The sequence below is a fragment of the Vanessa cardui genome, chromosome 2, assembly GCF_905220365.1.
Source record: "Vanessa cardui chromosome 2, ilVanCard2.1, whole genome shotgun sequence".
NCBI classification, from domain to species: Eukaryota; Metazoa; Arthropoda; class Insecta; order Lepidoptera; family Nymphalidae; genus Vanessa; species Vanessa cardui.
In genome coordinates this window covers 3,646,119-3,668,352 of record NC_061124.1, presented here as the reverse complement: position 1 = coordinate 3,668,352, position 22,234 = coordinate 3,646,119, and the positions used below count along the sequence as shown (strand labels likewise).

Sequence of the window (22,234 nt, the reverse complement as noted above, 5' to 3'; positions counted from 1 at the left end):
TATTACAAAAAAAGTGATCTATTAATTCGAGCTATTTTATAAAAAAAAAGCATACGTATTATCATAGCCCACTATCGTGCATTGCATTGCATCCTAAATTCTTCTAATAATTAAGATACCCTTTTAAGGTCTTTACTTGAAGTGACATCAGTCATAATTACTCACAAGAAATAAAATAATATATTTTATTCATAGTCAGGTCCTGCTCTCGTTAGTCTAGTAGCTATTACAAGTCGAGGTCCTAGGTTCAAGCCCCAGATAGACCGCACCAGACTGGTAAACAGGATTTTTTTTTTATGAAAACTTCGTAATATCCTCAGTCTAGGAATGACACTTGAACTCTTTCCAGTAGTGTCAGATTTGCCGTTCTATCGGATTATGAGAGTTAGAGAATAGACAGTGCTTCTATATTTTTCCACATACTTGTGGATATGGATGATAATCTGGATTAATTATCTGGTTATTTTCTTATTTTATATTATTTAAAAAAAAAAACAATTTTAGAGGAATGCGGTATATTTCATTTCTTATAATATATTTTATTATTAAAAAAATACAGTTTGTTTTATTCCCATTACGGAAAATAAAAATACATTTTTTTATGTGCTAAAAAATAAAAATAATTATTTAGTTGTCTGTCCTTGAACAAAAACTCGAATAAAAAGTAAAAAGAGAAAGCGATTTTAAAACTATTCGTAGTAATGTTTAATGATTAATTATTTTATTAATATATGCTCACAAAAAAAAATTAAATATTCGAATTGTAAGTACTAAATAAGGCTTTCATATTACAGTGTCTGAAATGTATTTTATGTTAATATGAGAGTCATAAAATCACCATAAAATTTAATGGACTTTTTATTTAAAAAACATGTAATTTCAATACAAAATTCCTGAATTTTAAACTTAAAGGAATCCTAAAGCGACTTCGAGTGTAAGTAAAGGACTAATTAAAATAGTTACGTAGGCGTTGGCGTGTATCCAACACTGCCTAGTAATTAAATAAACGAGACTGGACCCACGCGCTTACAATACCAATATATGTGCAATGAAGATTCTTATTAAGGTTGCAATTTACTGAAGAATTTAATTACATTAACATGAATCATCACTGATACCTATACGAGATTAATTTTAATGTATCGAGGCAGAAAATTACAAAATAAACACTGAAACCGGTAATTACAATAGAGACCTATTAAAATTTAGATTTATTAATTACCTACATTTTTAGTAAAATCTCAATGTATTTTTAATCTATTCCAATGTCAGATTTTTATGTGAAGAACCCAATATTTTTTTCTAAAGATAATCAGTAAGAATATAATATTTAATACAGTTACACCTTTGCCTAAAGATTCTTCACTTAAAAAAAGTAACAACATTCTTTAATACCATTACTGTCATGCCATTACGATCATGGGATCTTCGATGTTAATTTTAAGCTTAAACCAGAATTCCTACTGATCCTACTGCCAAACAGTAACACATATCGTATACAAGTGTTACCGCCAGATAGTTCTGAAATCGAAATAACCAAGGAGATAGAATTTAATTAATCCTTTTGAGGCAGTTCATAATCTAATTTAAATAAAATATTGAGACAAACATTAACAGTTCATAAAAAGCCTAAGTGAAGATTTGTTTACTAAAATAAAAATCATATATTTACTGTATATTTCATTTTATTTATGAAATAATATTATTGTAGATGATAAAAAAGCTTGGAATTAACCAGTTAACTTCCAGTCAGGATACATTACATACATATATAATTGTATTTAACTAATATGATTGCATTTTTTAAATGTTGGAAAAGAGTAACTACTGAGTTACTTGCCGGTTCTTCTCGGTAGAATCTACTTTCCGAGCCAGTGGTAGCTTCACTTCATTGTTAAATGACGATTTAAAAGTGCTTGAAATAGCCCACTTGAATAAAGTTTATTTTGATTTTGTTCGAATATAACTTTTAAGATACCAGACGTGGTTCAAGCGACAGCACATCAAGCATGTTAAATGCATTTAAAATATTTTACTCCTTACAAAGGAATTGATTGACAGTACACGCTGGGCTACGTCAGTGAGGAAGCAACAGAATCAAGATGGACATTCGTTTGAATAATGTAACGTACGGGATCCGCGGGTTCTCTGATGCTATCTGGATAGCTGTCTGAACGGTGATGCATAGGTGCATTTAGATCGCATTCATGATTCAAACACGCCGGCCACGGCTTTCCTTGTTGGCTTTCTATAAAATAAGATAGATTATAATATTCACAGCCTTGTTCGAACTTATTCTTGTTTTGTTTTGGAATATTACCCGATTTAAATGGAGGATGTATTGTATTGTGATTTTTAATTTATAGATTTTAAATATAGATACAAATAAATAAAAGCAAAATAAAAAAAAAGATAAATTCACAATTATTTATTTTTAGCTAGGTAGCTCTTTTGAGTCTTCCTCATCAGGTACAAGTGGTACAAGTGGTCTACCATCACCTAAAACGTTGTTACAGAAAGAAATATATATAATTTCTTACATTTTTTCGGAATGGTGAGGTACCTATTTGGACGTACATGCACAAAGTTCTATCTTAAATAATTAATTTCACGTAGGCTTGATCACGTTACGGTTTTTAAAAGACATTTTTTGTTGTTGAATTCAAGAATGATTATTAGGTAAGAATAATTTGCTTTAATTTCATTTTAAATTTTAGGTGTTTACATTTGCGAACGAATACTACGTATCAGTAATAAAAAATAAATTTATAAGCAAAACCAAATTGTAATGGAATAACTTTTAGTTTAACACAAATTAGCAACATTATATATACGATATCAATAATTTAGTATAATGCTGGTATAAGTTAAAAATGGATAATATTTTTCTTAGTCATTTTATATAAATTAAAGCATTTTATCAGGCAATTTAACTAAATTGTATCTTACTAATATATATAAAAAGTCATAAAAGTATTCAATGAACAAAAGTCAAAGTCATAAACTAGACTTTTAATGAAATTTTAAAACAATAGCCCATAATCGTAAAAAAAAATAACCGCATTTAACAAAATAACCGATAAAGATTTTAACTGAGCAATACACTCGCTTATACTGCAACAGGTATATCCTTTTAGGAGGATCTTTTGGTCTTGTCGGTAACCCACGTATGTACTTATGTAGTACTTGTTTTCATGCGACGCTATAAAAGCTAGGATTTAGCTGTATCCCTGACATTGCCCTTGTAGTCTCACTAGAGCAGAGTGGTGGGAAAATGAAAACTCTTACTTTGATCGTTTTCGCATACGCCGCGTGCGGCGCCAGCAGTGAGGCAAGTCCGTTTTTGAATAAGCTCGCTGAAAAAAGTGCCAGGCAGAAGAGGTTGCTTTGTAAGTATTATTTTATTGATTTTTCTTTTACATGTTTCATTTTATATTTTTAAAATAAAATTTATTTATATGGTATTTGTTTAAGTTAGAAAAATGTGAGTCTCAAAGAAGTCTGCAATTAGTCTAAATCTATAAAAAACTTGTTTAATAATTATTTTAGGGAACCACTGATTCATAATTTTTTGTACGGTTTAATTTAAGTTTGTAAACTATTAGAAAAACGTCTAGGCAAAATTTTCAAAATAGGACCAATGTCTGACCACAAATTATTAAATAAAATCAAATCAAATAAGTGATCACTCAGTAAACGAAACTCAACTATAATCATTATTGTCAATTTGAGGATTTTGTTTTGATAACGTTTTTACTGTTATTATTTCAATTTTATTTATATTCATACCAATAAAGCTCGTCAATAGAAAAAAACGTAAAAGAAAAGAAAATGGGTTGACAAAGTTTACTTATATTTACATCTAGGCAAGAATATAATTCACAATTGTTGCGTCCGTCTGTATGGCTGTAAAATCGGGTGAATCTGCAAAAGGCAACTATAATATAATAACATAAAAACTAAAACCTTCTGCGAAACGAGTCCTATTTTCTGGTAAAACGTTTATTTTAATCCATTAGATATTCCAAAAGTGACCAATCATTTTTTAATACAGATTTTAGATATATATTAGTAAAGAAGTGGACAATGAATATATCCATACCTAATATTGTTGTAAGCTTTTAAACTCTACTTATTGTCTCTAGTTGATCAGTGTCAGATTGCACTAAGAGTCGCAACATTAGTAATTTTATGAACTCATAACCTCGTATGGAATATCCCTGTATGAAAGTTACATAAATAGATTAACAAAAACATAATATAACATAAATATGTATTAATTTCCGTGACTCCTGAACTGTGTCTTTTTTTAATTTTTACTTAAACATATTCGTTTTATCTCTCATATGATCCAACCGCAAGCTGAACGAAGTTTATTACCCTTGTAATTTTATCTTTCTTATAAATTTATTATACATACATCAATAGTCCCCGGACACTGACCGCAATGCATCTTTCATGTTAACAAAGATACATTGCTTCGTAATAAACGCAGCCTAGGGTGTTATCACTTGTTAATCGATTTGCATCCAATTCCTCGTATAAGGACACAAGACAATATACATTTACTTAAAATATTAATATATATGCTAATCGTTTATCTTAAGGCTAGAGTTTTGTGTTGGATATTTTGAAGGAAACATTAATTGTGTTTAATTGTAGCTTCGAGAAACAATTCATAATCTTTAGTCTATCTTAAAATACATATGTATGTAATATGCTTCATACATAACTTATTTGTTTATAAATAGTCCAAATTAAAGTCAGAGATGTAGCATGCGGCTCTATGTATTGTAGCTATAGAGAAATCTCAGCTAATTTTAAATCTACAATAACCAAGAAAGCTACATTTTAACTTACTACAATGGACAAAAATATTAGGAAATCAATTGTTTCAAGATATACTTTGGTATTGCTATAAATTAAATAATTAAATCCAAAACAGAAGTAAATAAAATTGACAACATGATAAAAAAGCAAAAAAAACAGCAACATCATGACATCATTCTAAACAGTCAACGGATAATAAAAAAGCTCCTGCTGCTTTTTGTCACCTGTTTTTCCTAGACCTGTCGTTGCTTTTTTGACCCAGTGCTTTATTTTAATCAATCAATACTCCGTTCAATTCAAAGAGGCCTAATATTTTTACAGCGTTCGTTATTTTTGCATGTTTTATATTCCTTAATGAAAAATATTTTATTTAACATAATATGTCTTTTTACAGTTTATGATGAACAGGGTCGTCTAATGAAAACTTACGGAAACCCACTTTATCACATTGGACAGAATGACCAAGACAACCTGTTCTATTGGAGTTTCTTAAACACATTTTTAAGTCCCATTTTCGTAAGTAATTTCGTTTCGTAATGTTAACGTCCCTCTGCTTTACGAAGAAGGTCCCTTTTAAGGAGAAGGTAGCAGTAATCCACTAAGACCATAATTAAACATTATGTTTTCATTTACCGACGAATAATGAAATGAATTATAAATATAACTCAGGGTTAAAAGATAAGGTTCACGCCTTGTAACTCATATTGTAGTCTATTTTCAAAAATAGAATCCCGTTATTACCTTCAATTTTATTTGTTCATTGCTTTAAAAAACTACATAAGGGTGGATGTTTTTAAATATTGTATATTTCTTATTTTGTATGAGTTTCTTTATGACTAAAACTCTCTTCTAACCCGTATATACTTATCATGTTTTATTATTTTTAGCCAACAAATTTAGGAAAAACCTCCATTGCTTATATGGTACCAGTCTCCGATGCAGTGGTGCAGAAGATTAACAAAGATCCCATCTATCAGAAGCTCTTCATTCTAACATATAGGGACCCAATAGTGGAAGTCAATCCTCTCTGTTCAGGAAAGCGAGCTCAGATACCCTCACCGAATCTCTGCAACAATTTCTTAAACTGCTGGGATGGGTGGGCGTTTGAGCAGGAATGTCCCACTGGGCTGGTCTTTTCCAATGAAGGGTTCTGTGACTACCCCTATAATGTTGACTGCAGAGATAGGAAATTAAAAGGTAAGTGATTTTTATAAAAAAAAAACAATTTATCTACTGTGATATTAAAACTACTATAAATATGTCTCAAAGGTTACCTATTTAATATGGAAAAACTCTTTCCCTAAATGAACCTATAAACCTATAACCAAGCTGATAAACCTATTTTGACTATTTGTCGAAGCAAAAAAGTTTCGTAAAAATAATTTTATTTCATAAATAAAATTTTATGTCAATTATTTCTTCATTCATTTAGTTAAGTATATAAAGTAAAAAACACATAACCAAAACTTAGATCAGACAAAAGCATTACTGTATAGTAATATTAAATATTAAATATACATTTATTAAAAAATATATATTCTTATAAGCGATTGCATTTGTTGAGAATGTTTGGATTATAAAATATTTATAAAAATGTATTTCCTACTGCAAATTGATTGACTCGTTAATATTTATTGGAAGGTTTTGATTAACATTTTTGGTCTACATTTTTCCTTGTAAATTATTTTAATATGTAAAATGTATAACTCCGATTCTGAGAATGTCATAAAAGCGCGTGAATTATAAAATATAATTCTGTTCCTTTAAATTAATATAGTTTTTTTTTTCTTACAATAAGGAAAAGTTTAAGCATAAATACTAGAAATGCAAGAGAATGAATATTTTAAAGTTAATTTTACAATACTCTTACAATCATATATTTATGAAGATTTCATCTTGTAAGATGAAATCTTAAATCACTACCACCCAGATGTATCTGGGTGGTAGGGATTTACGTAAAACGATCATCATTGGTATTTGGGCATGTAAACCTTTCATTAATTATATTCATTACAATTATCAAGTACTAAATATCAATTAATACTTCATGTATTCCTGTTAAAAGGTGAATGAGCCAATGTAATACGTATGCAAGGACTCAGACGCAAGTCTGAGTCGGCTATTTCATCTATTTCATAAAAAGACGTGGTCATTTACCATCAGGTGCCCCATTAGTCCTCCTACTTTCCGAATTTAATATATCAACGACATAGATACGGTAAAACAAAGGGTAATAAAAACTGATATACATTTATGTAAATTATCATAAAAGCTTTTTTGTTCATTCGTTGAGATCATACAACTCTTACAATTTAGGAAAAAACATCTGTTGTATTTCAAGCTTTTATTTAAATGTAACGTATATGTGTATGTGTGCATATAACGCCTCATAAGTGATATGACGCATTATTTTTTTAAATTAATAATAAAAACCATGTATGATTAAACAATTTGACAGGGAGTCGTTTTTGCTTTTAACAAAAATTAAATTTTATCATTATTGTTTTGTCTTATTTTTACAATTTTCAATGAATAACTGTTTCTTGTTGCTGGGTTCCAACCTAGTCGGGAGCTTAGAAAGATATGGTTTTTCGATAACCCGTATTAGTTGGTAATATTTTCCAATGAATTTACTCTTCTAAGGATTTTTTTAAGGATTTTTGGACATTAATTATCACTTTATCAGTTCTCTACTCAAAAGCAATGTAGAAATAATTACTTCTGTAGCGATAAACCTTAATTATGATTTAGTATTGATATGCAATGACGTAAAAAACGGTATATATAAAAATATATCGTTTATGTTTTGGTACTAAAATGGTTTAGTTTTAGAGACGAAGATATTAAAATACTACGTTTCGATGTTTCCAGATATCGATTTTGTATTTTTTATAAATATATCCAGTATGATAAGTTTATTCATGTTTCTTCCGCCTCGCATATTTTGAATACAACTAATGTTTTACACGAAATTGATTATCATTAGATTGGATTGTCTAAGTTTTTATAATATTGGCAAAAATATATTCCAACAAATTCCTTCACCTAATTTTTTTATTATTTTCCTATTTACAGACTAACGTCCGAACCATTTAAGTTGTCTTGTGTTTTTATATTATTTATTACGTTATATACTTATCATATCAATTATAATAATATGAATCTTTATTTTAATAACTATTTGAAATTAGCATATTTGTAATACAGTGAATATCGCCTAGGAGTGTCTTTTAAATGTACTCTCATAAAGTCTTATATAAGCATACAATGATTTTATGTGTATTTAACGATTAGCCTTTAACGCCACAGATCCACGACCACTCTGCAGTAAGGACTTCGAAGCGTTCAGTAATGAAGCGGACTGTAACGAATTTTTCGTGTGCGTAAGCGGTCTCCCAGTCAGGTTCAAGTGCCCCGCTGATCTCGTCTATAGCGAGGTAATTTTTATTTTATAAATGTTTACATGACATGACATGCGGGTTCAAACCCAGGCAAGCACCACTGATTCGTGTGCTTAATTTGTCTTTATAATTCATCTCGTGCTCAGCGGTGAAGGAAAACACCGTGAGGAAACCTGCATGTGACAAATTTCACAGAAATTCTGCCACATTTGTATTCCACCAACCCGCATTGGAACGGCGTGGTGGAATATGTTCCAAACCTTCTACTCAAAAGGAGAGGAGGCCTTTAGCCCAGGCTTTATTACAGGCTAATTTACAGGCTGCTGTTGTTGTTGTTGTTGTTACATGACATGATTAGGTGTTTATCAATATGAAAGCTTAAAAATAGGAAACAATTAATAGACTAGGGTATATTTTACTTTGAAACACGTACATTTACAGAAATAGTCCGAATTTGATATATTTTAGTGTCGATTTTTTGTCTGTCTTTTGCTCTTTAACGTCCAAGCTGAACCGAATTCAGAATGAAATTTGGCATCAACTAGCTTAGACTCCAAAGGGCGTAGGCTACTTTTTACGCCTACTCATAACAACTGACAACCAGCCTCCTAAAAAGGGAGCGAAGCTGCAGCTAACTAGTATTATGTGGTCAATTGTTAGCAATCTTTCTATTGTAACATTGATAATTAAATTGTTGGTGGTTCTTAATAACAGATTGTAGATTGAACCAATAGTAATTATAGGTTTATTCGATCTTATCAAATTGTATATTTATCAAATAATGAGATAATTTTATTCAGATCAAAACTTTATTGCCATAAGACCTTGGAGCACAAAAAGGTTAAAAAAAGTTATAAAATACTCAATATTCTTAAAGTAGTCAATCGATCCGCAAATCCTGTGTAGATGAACAATTTAATCCTAGATAACAAGGCCACTTGCCTTTCTAATCAAGACACCGCATCATTTTTATTGTACACTTCATTAACATAGAGGCTGCGCGCGTCACCTACGCTGGCGAACCTTTGAAAAAGCAAATAGAACTCTATGCTATTCATTAATTTACTTAATTATTTTATTATTTACAATGAGATACAATAACCTCTTCTTCTATATAAAATAATTTCTATTTAACTCTACTCACTCACTCTAATCTTCAAGTCCACGAATTAAAACAATTCGTAGAATAAGAGTAAGTTCGGTTAGCGCATCACCTGAATAATAATATAACTTTAAATAAATTTTCTTATTCTTAACACATCTGAAAATACATATATTCGTATTACGTCCCAGTACACGATCTTTGTCTTCGGTACTTTAAGCTATAGATAAACCACAATAATAATTATTGGTTGTCTTTGAACATATTAAGAAACATCTAAGTTCCCAACTGTGATGTGATAACCCAAGATGATAAATATCTTGATAATATTTTTACGATCGAATGATTGTCACATACTCTAATAGCAATTATAATATTTCGTTGAAATAACCAAAGCTAAATTATATTTATTAATCTTATAATATGTATTCGAAATATTTTTCAGAATCTTGGCGTATGTGATTATAAAAGTAGAGTTCAATGCAACGCTACCATTGAAACGACAAATGCTCCATCAAGCACACAAATGACGCCATCGTCTTCAGAATCAAGCTCTACAATACAAAACGTACCTGGTTTTATAGCACCGGCTATTCCTTCCTCAACGGCAGCTCCCGCAGATCAGAAAGTCGTGATCAATAAAATGGAATATAATACGCAAAGTAAGACATTTCATATTTACTTTTTAAATAATCGGAATCAACTCTAGATCTAATAAACCAGAATCGACTCTAGATATTAGAACTTTTAACATAAGTATGGATCATGTAAATGTTATCGGAAATTCAGCAATACTTTTTAATTTTACAGAGCTATTTTCTAATTCCTACTGACATAACACCTTAAATCTGGTTTTAAAATTGCATTGAACTTATAAGAAGTGCTTTATAAATCGTATAGCGTCCAGGGTATGAACAAATTAGACTATCATGGCTCAATGAAACGAAATTCATTCAATATTCTTATTACGCCATAATTTATCCATAAGCGCTCAATTGAACGGCAATTAATAATATTTGTGAGTGTTTCACAAATAGAGTTTTCTAAAAACCCATTAATAGACTAACTTGTCGGTCGATACAGTCATAGTCATTATTACTTTATTTACGATATATTAATTTTGAAAGTTCATAATTATTGCATTTTGTAAACAAAAGGAATCACGATGTATTTTCTTCCTGTTACTCAAACTATTCACCATATTATACCATCTTTAGTGATATTTCAAATAAAATACTTTCCCTCCAGCTTGGTCGTCTACACACGTCGCTTTTTCTCGCCAAGATGCCATTCGCCAACTTGAGCTCAGTCGGATGGACCGAGTTAATGAAGATAATTAGATATCACTAATTAGTAATTTTGTAAGACTAATAATACTTTTGAATTTTTCATTTTTAATTCTTTATTAATTGTGTCTCCTTTAGTTTTCTATATTGTACTAAACTGTCAGTATTAAAATAATATAAATAACTAATGTGTTTCATTGTGTCAAACTCAATTGAACTTAATTAAAATTTCTAATTAATTGTCGATGATTGATAATTTCTGAAACATTTTTTTTTAATTTAAATGTACCTATTGATTAAAATAAATAAAAAACTTTGTTCGGTTACGACTTTATTTACATTAATTCATAAAAAAATATTGACTTATTTAAAACTTACATCTAGATTAAATGACTAAAACATTGTTCATTTCGACACAGCACCACAACGTATGGTACCATATCAAAGTGGTTACTTTGAAAGCGACAACTCTTAACATTTTTTGCCAACAATTAAATTTTCATTTGCATGAAGTTTAATTTTTTGACAAAAAAAACTGGAATACATATTTAAAAAACAAAAGACGTCGCAATCTTCTAATTTTTTAAATCTCATCCGACTCGAGCGCCTCTTCAGACTGACCTTCAGATTAATTTGCTGTGCTAATTATGTTTTTTTTGAACATTGAACTTATATAATAATCACGATTTTTTAAACTTTTCTAAAGACTGAAGAGGGCTTTACTTTTTAAGCAAATCAAAAGGGTTTAACTTCAGTCTGTCCTTGGAGTCGCTCCTTGACATTCAGAATCCCAACTTCTTGAGGGCCTTCAAGTCGACGTCACCGTAGTAGTCTTCACTGTAAAACAATCAAAAAAAGTGTTACAAAATGCTCTTACCATTATAATTCTAAACTTTAAGCAAATGAAGAATATTTATACAAATCTTAAATCAGACAACAAAATTTTGTTTCATAAACAATAACAAATTTCGTTAGTTAATTTCCGAATTAAAATTTCCATTAATTTCCAGTAAAGTGTTAGAAAAATGCTTATAACCTATAATTAATATTTACGAAATACGAAGAAACATACCTCTTGTTAGCAAAACCGTCAACGGTTTTGGTATTGTTGAGCAAAAGGCTGGCGAGTATTACTAGTTGAATATATACAGACTAAGAGAACAAGAAATTACTGAAAGAGATACAAGATAGTATTAAAATGTTATTAGAAAGTGAATGCAGTAAAATAGGAAATAGAGTGGAGGTGAAAGTTTATGTTACAGGGAGACATCGTGCATTGTGCAACTATAGAAGAACGAAAATCACACAACATTATAATTTTTTTATATATTTTGTTTATTTTTATCACTAAACATAAATCTTAAGTATTACAGTTTCTATATCGAACAACAACACTCAGTCGCAGCGAGAAATCAGTATATAAGTTATTTACAAGGCCGTGGCTGTTACAATCGGAATGTTGATTTTGAGTTAGAAGTCCTGTTGCATCGTTTCACATCTCAAACTCATAAATGCAAACCCATTTTCAAACAGAATTATTCTAATTACATCAACAAATTACAATTCTATTATAAAAAAAAGCATGACGTGGTAAAATTCGATCTCGATATTACCTAACAGGACGCTATCAAATCTACGTATAATATAAAATAAATATAGCTACCGCAGTATGTTTTCTACAAACTTTCTAACCTGCCTTCCGAAACTGTTATTGAAGGTTACAACGAGAAAAGTATTTGGCAATTGGAAATGAATACAAATCAAATTGGCTTCACTCACTTAAAGTACGAATACGAATTTGAACCTGAAATTAAGTCTTGAACACACCAAAAGCAACGTTTTATTAACTGAGCTGTGATTTAATATGGAAACCTGTTCAGGTTGTAGTTGCTCGTGCTGTGTTGGGACCTTAAAGTTGTGAGTATTATAAGGTTAGGGGGTGGGAAGATTATTTAGTTTTCTTTTTGGGGGCGAGGTTTGATCTTGGGCTGGGTGGAGTGTGCTCCGCTGCTCTGGAGACCGGCGAGCAGTTCGCTCTTGCGGATTGACTTCAGATCCAAATCGCCGTAGTAGTCCTCGCTGAAAAGGTACGCCAACCTTACTACCTCTCGTTTCTACCAACTATATTACTCTAAACTTTAATATTTTCGCAATATTATATAAAAGGATATTACAATTCTAGCAACTTTTACTACGAGAAGTTGTGACTAAGAGTATCATTAATTGTGTAACAAGAACTCGTTCACAACGCTCAATATCGAGTGAACTGCCTTGAAATGGCAACAAGAATACTAAATATCCGCTCGCTTTACTCGAGAAATTTTATTTTTCTTTATATTATTGAATTGGTTCGAAAAAACAACCCAAGAAACGACCTTCATTTGTATTAATTTATACCGGTACAATTTTTTAACGAATTACGTGCTTTTTATAAATAATAGTGAATCGAAGTTAATTTTACGTAATGGCGAGCTTAGTTTCAGACGTCATCATAAATGTTACGTTAGATTAAATAAGCCCTCTTTATCATTCTCCGTTACATACAAGTCGGCATTGACCACGAGCTCTACGTGACTAAACCATAATTTTTCAGTCTTCTTCATCCCTGTAAACTTCACACATGACCTAAATATTTTACGTCATCTAACAAAGGCGTATCGCATATTCATACTCCTGTATTCAGATGGGCGTGCTTTTATTTTACTTAACATTATCATTTTTCTTCAGACGCTTAATATGTACCGACCGCAGTAGAGAGTGCAGATGTATGGTTAGTCACAGGGAAGACAATGGGTTACAGGGACAAAATTAAAGTTGTTATTTGACTTTTAAAACACGACCAGTGGAATCCAACTAGTGAGTTTAGAAGTAAATAGAGTTCAAGTTTGTTTAGTCAAAACTGTTTTACTTGAACGAGAAGGTAAGTTCACGAGATTAGTTTAAGTGTTATAAAGCTTACCATCCGGGAACATCTTCGGGGTCTTCGCAGTTACCAGTGCCATCAGCATCACCGATTTTGAAGACGGTTCCGATCGGGCAACCGTATTCACGGGCTACTCCCTCAAGACAGATGTAATATTTACGGCAATCTTCGGGGTGGGCATGACGACTGAAAGATCCAGCGTTGGAAACCTCACCAGGGGCGGGGCAATTGAAACCGTTTGCTACTTCTGAGAAACATGAAGATGTAACGTTATTATTTGGTCAAGAAGATAACCAAATCACGTCGTGATCGATAGCTGTCCTGTAGCTTACCTTCGTTCTTGCACTCAGGGACCTGGTCAGCCCACATGCACACACGGGCTTCTCTGTCGTAAGCGAGTCCAGGACTGCACTGGTAGCGGGAAGCTTCACCGTTCCAGCAGTTCCAGAAGACGTCACATTTGGCGTTGTCAGCGAAGATACCGTACAACCGCGTGCAGTGGGGAGTTGAGATTGGGGGCTCTGTAGACACAAGGCAAAGTTAAACCTTTGTTAGTAACAATATAATACATGCTAACCAATAATCAATATTATTGGGCCTAACATAAGTATCTAAATAATAAACTTGGAAGCATTTTCGACTCAATAAAATACCTTAGTCACCTATTGATTCAAATCATAATATTTAAATGACACATAATTGTTAATATTTAAAGATGTTTTTCTAATTCGTTTTTAAATACAGTTACGTAGATCAATTTGAATAAATTTCACCAGTTCAAGGCTATTAATATAGAACGTATTATGGAATTTATGCAAACGTAAATGTCAAATCTTCGTATTCACCTGTAGGCATTAACCAAGTGACCTTCAGTTACATCCTGGTAGGACTTGTTACACATTATTATCATATATTCTCTAACCTTGACCATTCATCGCTATTAGTATTATTTTAATGTATGATTAATAAATATATTGATCCTTAAAATGAAATTGTTTCGGTGTATTTCCGCATTGCTTACAAGGTCAGAATAATATTTTACCTTAATTTTTCAAGTAATTGTCGTTGAGTCACAAAATTATTGTGAAAAACCTTGTCGTATAGTTTTCTTTTGAAAAGTTCGAAACTAATTTTACAAAACTTTATATGTAAGCCTTTTTCACGCTTATTTTTTGTATGAATATTATCGTTTGTATCTTCGTAATGTAGGTAAATAATGCATGAACTTTTTATAACTCACCAAGTTGTGTCCTCTCGCCGCACTCAACGTTGTGGAGGTAGTCACAGTTTTCAGTCAAATATTTGGAGTCGGTAGCATCGAAGGCGAGTCCGTTACCGCAGGTCTTCAGTTCAGCGACGCCGTTGTCACACTTCCAGTATTTGTCGCAAGAGATGTGATGAGGGTAGAAGCCGAAGTCATCGGGACATTTGAAGGATTCTTGGGCAACAGCTAAACAAAAGAAAATAACATTAAATATATTTCTACACTAAAAAAACTACTTTGTTAATCATTGATATTTAAAATAAATGAGTATTTTATTAACTATATAAATAGACCCAGATAATCTTATATCGTCTTCTTAAATTTATAATGTAGTTTCGAAACAAGTCACCTCCAGGCTTTACTCAGCTGTGATTAAAGCACGCAACAGATTTTGCAACATACCGGTCGCGGGCAGGGCCGCTCTTTCTCCGCGGAATGCAACACGACAAACTCGTGTTGAGCAATGTACTAGTCACTAACCTACTCATTGTTACTCATACCAATTTTCGATTTATCAGAAAACCGCCACGGGATGTAAGTTATTAACATCCTAAAATAAATCTCAAACTAATAATCTAAGTTTCACCAACACAAAGAGCCCAATTATTATATGATCATTTAGTCACGTTTTATAATAATTATATTTAATTACATAGCATGTTTGTACCTAAAAATGTAATGTAATTTAACTGGAAACAATTATACTTCGGCTCCTTCTAGATTTCTTTTAGATATTTCCAAGTATTTAATTTGTAAGAAATCTGTTAAATATCAAATAGTATCGTTAAAGTAATTACGTATTCCTGTGTATCTTATGTCATGCTTCACCGGTTATGTACAAGTTGACATTTGCGATGAAGAAGAACGTCTAAGGTATTTCGAAATACAATATGACATTTATAACTACAAACATGACATTATGTAATGTAAAAATAAGTAATTCAATGATGAATATATTTTTGACGTTTGAAATTTTAATATTCAATAAATTAACATTCTTAATAAATTAGATGTAAACATTTTCGAACGAAACGATAATATATCACTATTTAATATTGTTTTAGAATAGACGAGGAATACTTAAAATAATTATGGACGTTCTCTTTATTTGATGCATACATTAACAAGTATTGGTAAATTTTCTCATGTAAAATTAATTTTCTATTCAAAAGTTGCCATAAGCTCATCTACATAAGCGAAGGCAGCCGGTCTCGTTTATTGAAATTTAACGGAAGCGAGGTTAACAACTAACACATTCCACAAGATTAAAACTTAATAACTCTGTGCAGTTTGAAATAAATCAATTACGAATTCCGGTCAATGTATAAAATTGTCACTTATAAGCAGCGCTTATAAAAATATAACATTACAATCTTATCATTGAATACGATATAAAATACTGCGAATGAATTGTCTTGAGACAATTCAAAATTATTTATCACACTGTTTCATCCTATCAAAACGTTGTATAATTGAATATTTCGTTTTAAGAGAAAGCATGTCATAACCTATATTTTCAAGGCAATATATGATGTGTGTAATTAGCACTGCGTATGCACAGTGGAGCTTTACGCAAGCGACACCCGAGCCCTGTGGGTCGAGCGCACGCGCAGTTTGCGGAATGACATAATTACTGATCTATGTCGAGTACATTGTATAACAGTGGCAGGTTGTATTATTTGCATGTTTCCGTGACACAAATAGCTTAGCTTTGATGTGGTTTGACGATTGTCTATAATATTCTTGCTGTTCGTAATTAATTCGACCTTTGAAATGAGCTGGGTATAAACGCCATTACGATTTCGGAAATTCGAATCGAACACAATTTTTTAAGTTAAAAAATAAATATGCACACAATTTTGTATTTTAGCTCAAGGCAACATATTACCAAATATATAAATACGAATTACATAAAACCGATCATGATTATGTAAATATTTATCGTAAAGGTCATAAAGTGTTAAGTGGTACAGTGAAAGTCGAACAATTGACGCGAAACCAGCTTAATGTGGGTGTAACTTTCGATTTCCTTAACATCTCGGCTCATCTCGACACGACTACGATTGACCTTTAGCCGAATTTTTAACAAACTCGATTGATTACATAAAATGTCATCTATTTACATATATTTATGTTAATTTCTTTTTATTTGCATAATTAATTTTGTTCGATATTTTAAAACTTTGAATATATTTGTCTAACTATGTCAGTTACGAAACAAATGAATAGTATTTATATATCAGAGCAGCCTCTCTCTTGGTAATTGAATGATTGAATCATTAAATTGTATATTTTATAAACCGTTAGAATTTTTTATGCAACTTCTATAGATATTTATTTGATCGCATTGTAAAAAGATGTCTGTCTGAAGTTAAACAAAATATATAAGTAATATAAAACCAGACCTGAATCTTATGGCTTTATGTAACATTTAAAATATGATTAGATAACAGTTATTGTCGAGTATGTAGTGAAAGGAGTTGGATTTCTCTCAGCACAATTACATTGAATTTTAAATTAAATTAAAACATAATTAGAACACACTCAAAATTCTTTATTTATAATAAAAATTTTCCTCGTTGAAATTTTTTATGATAAGTTATTGTAAGATAAAAACTAAGATGCCATAGCAGTTATTTTAACCGATGATTACGAGTTAAAATTCGGGTCAGACGTTCTTATGAATTTAACATTTAATCTTTGTTTTTTATCTCAAATGTTTCTAAAATGCATGAATCCGATGATAATCTATCATATCACATATTATCTACTATGTATGTATATCCACTATCACTCTCTTTAAACGAGGATTGTCATATTTAAAAGCTAGTTAGTTTACTAATACATTTCAAAAAATATATTATTACAAATATTTTGTTTCAAGTTCCAAATTCGAAATAGATTACATGTTTTTTTTTTGAATAAACACGAAAACAAATAAACAGTACTGAGTATTTGCGGTAATCATTTAACACGTCTTAGTTGTCTCGTAACGGTTACATCATTTTAAATTTAATTTTTCGCACGACTTGCTCACTGAGACCACACTATAAACTTTTTATTCAACTACAAATAATGATATAAACGTGCTCTGTGAAAAGTCGCGTTTATACATAATAATTTTGAATACGATACGATACGACGTGGTCAATTTATAATGATAACATGTTTTATTTATTAAATACATATTAAATGAAGTATTTAAATAAATACTTGTTTAATTTCCATGATGAATTTCATTGATTCGCATGGATTTCCATACAAAAGATTGCAATGTGTGTACCTCAAGAATAAAAACAATACAATACAAGGGCCGCGTGAGTCTATTTATATCATCGGTTCGAAGGACAGACAATCTCCGACGAATATTACCAGTATAAGCTCGAGATGCTTTGCGATTGAATGTAACACTATTTATAAAACGTGACATATACTATTTACACGGTAATGTGTCCGCTTCATGTATCTGAAGCCTTGCATTATTATCGTTAATAGGCATCGCGAATTCTTTAAATTCCCGATATCACATTAGTATCCTTAGAACTTCATCAATATATACAACAACAACAACAACCTGTGAATTTCCCACAATTAGTTAAAACCTCTTCTCCCTTTGAGGAGAAGGTTTGGAATATATTCCACCATGTTGATGAACCCGTATTGGGGTTGGTGGTACACATGCAGGTTTCCTCACGATGTTTTCCTTCACCGACGAGCACGAGATGAATTATAACACACAAATTAAACACAATACTCTTGTGTTCAGTGGTGCTTGCCTGGGTTTGAACCCGCAATCATTGGTAAGATGTACGCGTTCTAACCACTATATTTTCAAAGTATTTTAATATAAATTAAAATGAGCACCGGATATGCATGCCATTGAAGGACGTACTGAGTTGGAATGATTGTCGCTCGGCCTCAATGTCCTATTTGACAAATCATAACTGTAAAGTCACTTACGGAAATGCACAGCTACAGTATCGTTTCATTACGTATAGTGTCTAACTCACAACCTTCATACTAGAATGAACAGAATTACAGTGCATTGTTAGCTATGGGTATCATTGTTGAAAAAAAAGAATTTTTGTGCACAAAACAATTAAACTTCCGTTGCATTGTTTCGTTTAGAATCACTAATTAATCATTATAGTTTTTTTTTAATTCACATTCGGCAAACCTCTTGATAATAAGGTCGTAACCGCCAATATACATGCATGGAACAAAATATAAATATTTCGTATACCGTTAATGCATCGCCAATAATGAGAACTAAAATGTTTCTTTCCTGTTCTAATAAGACTGGCTCTCTCGCCTATTAATGACTGTATAATTTTAATAGCAAGATTATGTTCGAAATCTAATAATAGATCTAAGATAAATATATCGTTTAAACGATGGCCTCGTGCGTCTGCGCAGTCAACCAGCATGATCATTTTCACCGAGTTTTCTTTATTCTTGAGAAATTCAAACACGCACAGCGAGACTGGATAATTGAATACCTTCACGCAATAATAACTTTATGAATATTTAATTTTAATGACCATAAAATTTCGCGATCGATTATTTTGTGAACGTAAAACCGTAATTATCTTTACATGTCTTTAAAATATACTTTTCAACGTATTTGTTGCGAATTCGCCACGTAAAATTATTTCGATACGATCTATTTACGAACTATTTAAGAACTTTAGCAATGATTGCTTTATAAAATATAACTTAAAAAGTATCTTACGCAAATCATACGTAGCAATTTCGTGAGAACTGGGTACGTGCCAGAAATAACGAGCGATTGTAAAACTCCATAATCGAATCAATGAAAGGAACAACGTCCTGCTAGGATGAGTAACAATTTAAATTCTATTACTGTGTCGTAATAACTTTTGCATAATAAATGTACACTTCAATGATACAACTTATGCACATTGTGCCATATTCAGTAACAAAAAGTAATAAAACAATGATATTGACAAATATATTAAACTGTTTCAAAAATATTTATGAAATATGTCATTGAACTATTATACGGTATGTAGCAATTTCAAAACGAATAAAATATTCAAATATTAATTAATATATATTTTTTTAAATATATGATAATATAAGCACTCATTTTTAAATGAAATAATTTAAAAATAACGTTTTTACAATTGAAATATTAAGAACTGTATATTTCTAATGTGTCAACTGTTCACTAATTTTAATATATGTAAGAAAAATAATTTCATAAAATAAACAAATATTTTTTTTGTATCGATAACGATATATTTTTATTTGTGATCGATCTAATTATTATAATTATTATTAGTTAATAGACTCGAAAGTGTTCAGTATTGCTTTACGTTACTTAACGATTTGTGTTGCAAATTATATAAAATATGAATATAAATATATTTGCATAATTTACTATTAATTATTATTACAAATGCCACGATATTTTCTTTATACATTGATTTATTTATTATCTTAAATTTAAAGTATATCTTTTTTAACTCGATTAAAGATTTTATGATGTATGTATGACATGTGTGTTTTATATTTGTATTTTGGTACTCAGCATTATGCAATTAAATGCGTTAGTTAGAAAGTTAATGGGGCCGTTAGCATTAATTGCTCAGATTACGTCGCTTTAAGATAAATTATGTTTTAGTATAAATAATAAACGTAGTGACTATTTTATAAATTATCTGGACTATTATTATAGTATGAAAAAATACTCTCAATGAATACATATGAATTTAATAATCTAAATTTTGAGATTAAAGGAATATATCATTCAATCTCAGATTTGCTCAAATGATATAAAATAAAGTTGTTTTTTTTACTTTATAAACTATTGGAATATATTTTCATCAAAAGTTTCATAATTAAAAGCTACTGAAGAAGCGGAAAAGCGGCAGAGAATGTGGATAGTTCATTTTTGTTTACAAAGATTTTCTCAATTTTATTGTTTTTTTTAATTGTTCACGTCAATATGATTACGAAAACTCATCTTCAAAGTATTGAATATTTATTTTCTATTTGAATGAACGAAGAAAGTTTTTTCATGTGATGTTATCTCCACAGCAACATTGACCACCCAAAGGGACACGTAATGTCTGTCCATAGAGCGAAATGACAGCAAATTCTATTCCCAGCACTTTCTGCTGCAACGCAAGCAGTGTGGAAACCAATATCGATAACACTAACAGCTTTCGCGTTCGCAATTATAGGCTGCGATCGCATATTGACACAATATCGATCCTTCTTAACACACACTATCCGCTCGCTTCGCCGCACCCTAAATATTTCAAATTCTACGTACCCACGCCGAGGGCGGCTGCTAGCACTAATAAACACCGTGAATTCATGGTTAAACAATAAGTCCTTGCACGGGAGTAGTGGTCACTGTAACGTTCTAGCACACACTGCGGGCGGGTGAATGGGCGGTGGAGGCTTTTATATCGGGAAGCCGAACGCCGCGTACGCGCCGCCGCCGCGTCGTAGAAAAGCGACGTCACACTCCGGGCGCCCGCGCCGGCCCCGCGTTCCCTACACCATCGGACTCTAACGCTCCTGTAGACTAAGCTACACTTCCATTTTTGACGCTTAACTTGTGACATTTGTCTAATATCCATACACTATCATTCAAAATTATGCATGCTATGATGATATGCATTTTCATTATTATTTAACATTTTTGATTATGCTTGTACAAAAAAAAAATTAAAATAAACCCGGTAGTTATTTGATTATTAAAATCATGTTTCAACAAATATTGCATTTACTTTAACAAATACATTTTTATAGGTTTGCTTATATGAAGTTTATTTTAAAGTTTAATACCTATGCGTAATATAAAATTCTCAGCTTTAAAATAATACGTATTATATGTAAACATTTACTTTTTCATATTCATGAATTGTTTGATTTTGAAAGAACGTCGTCAATATTATACAGCGTGTTTCATAAAGGGCATCACTTGATCAGTGAAGGTGAAAGTTTTTATATCATCGAGATTAATCTCGTACGCCGTAAGTACAATCATTGACCCTCAGATAATAAGCCTTGAATAAAATATGGTAACTTGGTCTTAAAAGGAAGAACTTCTAGGGTTGAATACGATCAACATTCTTAATAAGCATACGTTCTCGCTTTTTTTTCTAAGCAGAGCAATCAATTATCAGTCGTTGTTAAAGAAACCTTTTGTAATAAAAACTTTAATTTAATCTTTGTACCAAAATGAATACATTCGAAATGAAAAAAATAATAATTTTGTGTAGTTATTTTATTGTCACTGTTCCAAAGGTATGTAAAAAATCAAGCGCAAGATGTTACCCACCCTTTAACATTAATAAGTGAAATTAAATAAAAGCTTATAAAAATAATTATTATTGCAATTATATTTTTAGTGGTATCTGTATATTATTGTTATATTCCTCTCAAAATGAT

At 31.0% G+C, this 22,234-nt stretch overlaps 2 protein-coding genes across 3 annotated transcripts; one reads left to right on the top strand and one right to left on the bottom strand.

The window, feature by feature from the left end:
* The first annotated feature begins 3,227 nt into the window (after positions 1 to 3,227).
* Positions 3,228 to 10,777, top strand: LOC124539601. Its single transcript, XM_047116898.1, has 6 exons — positions 3,228 to 3,389; positions 5,225 to 5,346; positions 5,718 to 6,027; positions 8,125 to 8,267; positions 9,779 to 9,995; positions 10,582 to 10,777. Exons 1-6 carry the CDS (start codon positions 3,275 to 3,277, stop codon positions 10,671 to 10,673), a joined length of 999 nt encoding a protein of 332 aa, XP_046972854.1. The 5' UTR covers positions 3,228 to 3,274; the 3' UTR covers positions 10,674 to 10,777.
* A 160-nt stretch (positions 10,778 to 10,937) lies between these two features.
* Positions 10,938 to 21,266, bottom strand: LOC124537057 (protein obstructor-E). Of its 2 annotated transcripts, none has more exons than XM_047113781.1 (5): positions 21,108 to 21,266; positions 14,783 to 14,992; positions 13,875 to 14,063; positions 13,579 to 13,789; positions 10,938 to 11,456 (listed from the first exon to the last, which is right to left on the bottom strand). In XM_047113781.1, exons 1-5 carry the CDS (start codon positions 21,151 to 21,153, stop codon positions 11,402 to 11,404), a joined length of 711 nt encoding a protein of 236 aa, XP_046969737.1. In that variant the 5' UTR covers positions 21,154 to 21,266; the 3' UTR covers positions 10,938 to 11,401. The 2 variants fall into 2 exon arrangements, with proteins under 2 accessions (XP_046969737.1, XP_046969729.1); XM_047113773.1 differs by lacking the exon at positions 10,938 to 11,456 and adding an exon at positions 11,934 to 12,698.
* Between the last annotated feature and the right edge of the window lie 968 nt (positions 21,267 to 22,234).

Bases quoted from the DNA above. Each gene is read 5' to 3' on its own strand.
- LOC124537057 (XM_047113773.1), bottom strand. From the start codon at position 21,153: ATGAATTCACGGTGTTTATTAGTGCTAGCAGCCGCCCTCGGCGTGG. The intron at 14,064-14,782 runs GTGAGTTATAAA...TTGTGTCTACAG, and splicing joins CGGCGAGAGGACACAACTTG to AGCCCCCAATCTCAACTCCC. The intron at 12,699-13,578 runs GTAAGCTTTATA...GTACCTTTTCAG, and splicing joins CCCGAAGATGTTCCCGGATG to CGAGGACTACTACGGCGATT.
- LOC124539601 (XM_047116898.1), top strand. From the start codon at position 3,275: ATGAAAACTCTTACTTTGATCGTTTTCGCATACGCCGCGTGCGGCGCC. The intron at 5,347-5,717 runs GTAAGTAATTTC...TATTATTTTTAG, and splicing joins CATTTTTAAGTCCCATTTTC to CCAACAAATTTAGGAAAAAC. The intron at 8,268-9,778 runs GTAATTTTTATT...AATATTTTTCAG, and splicing joins CTGATCTCGTCTATAGCGAG to AATCTTGGCGTATGTGATTA.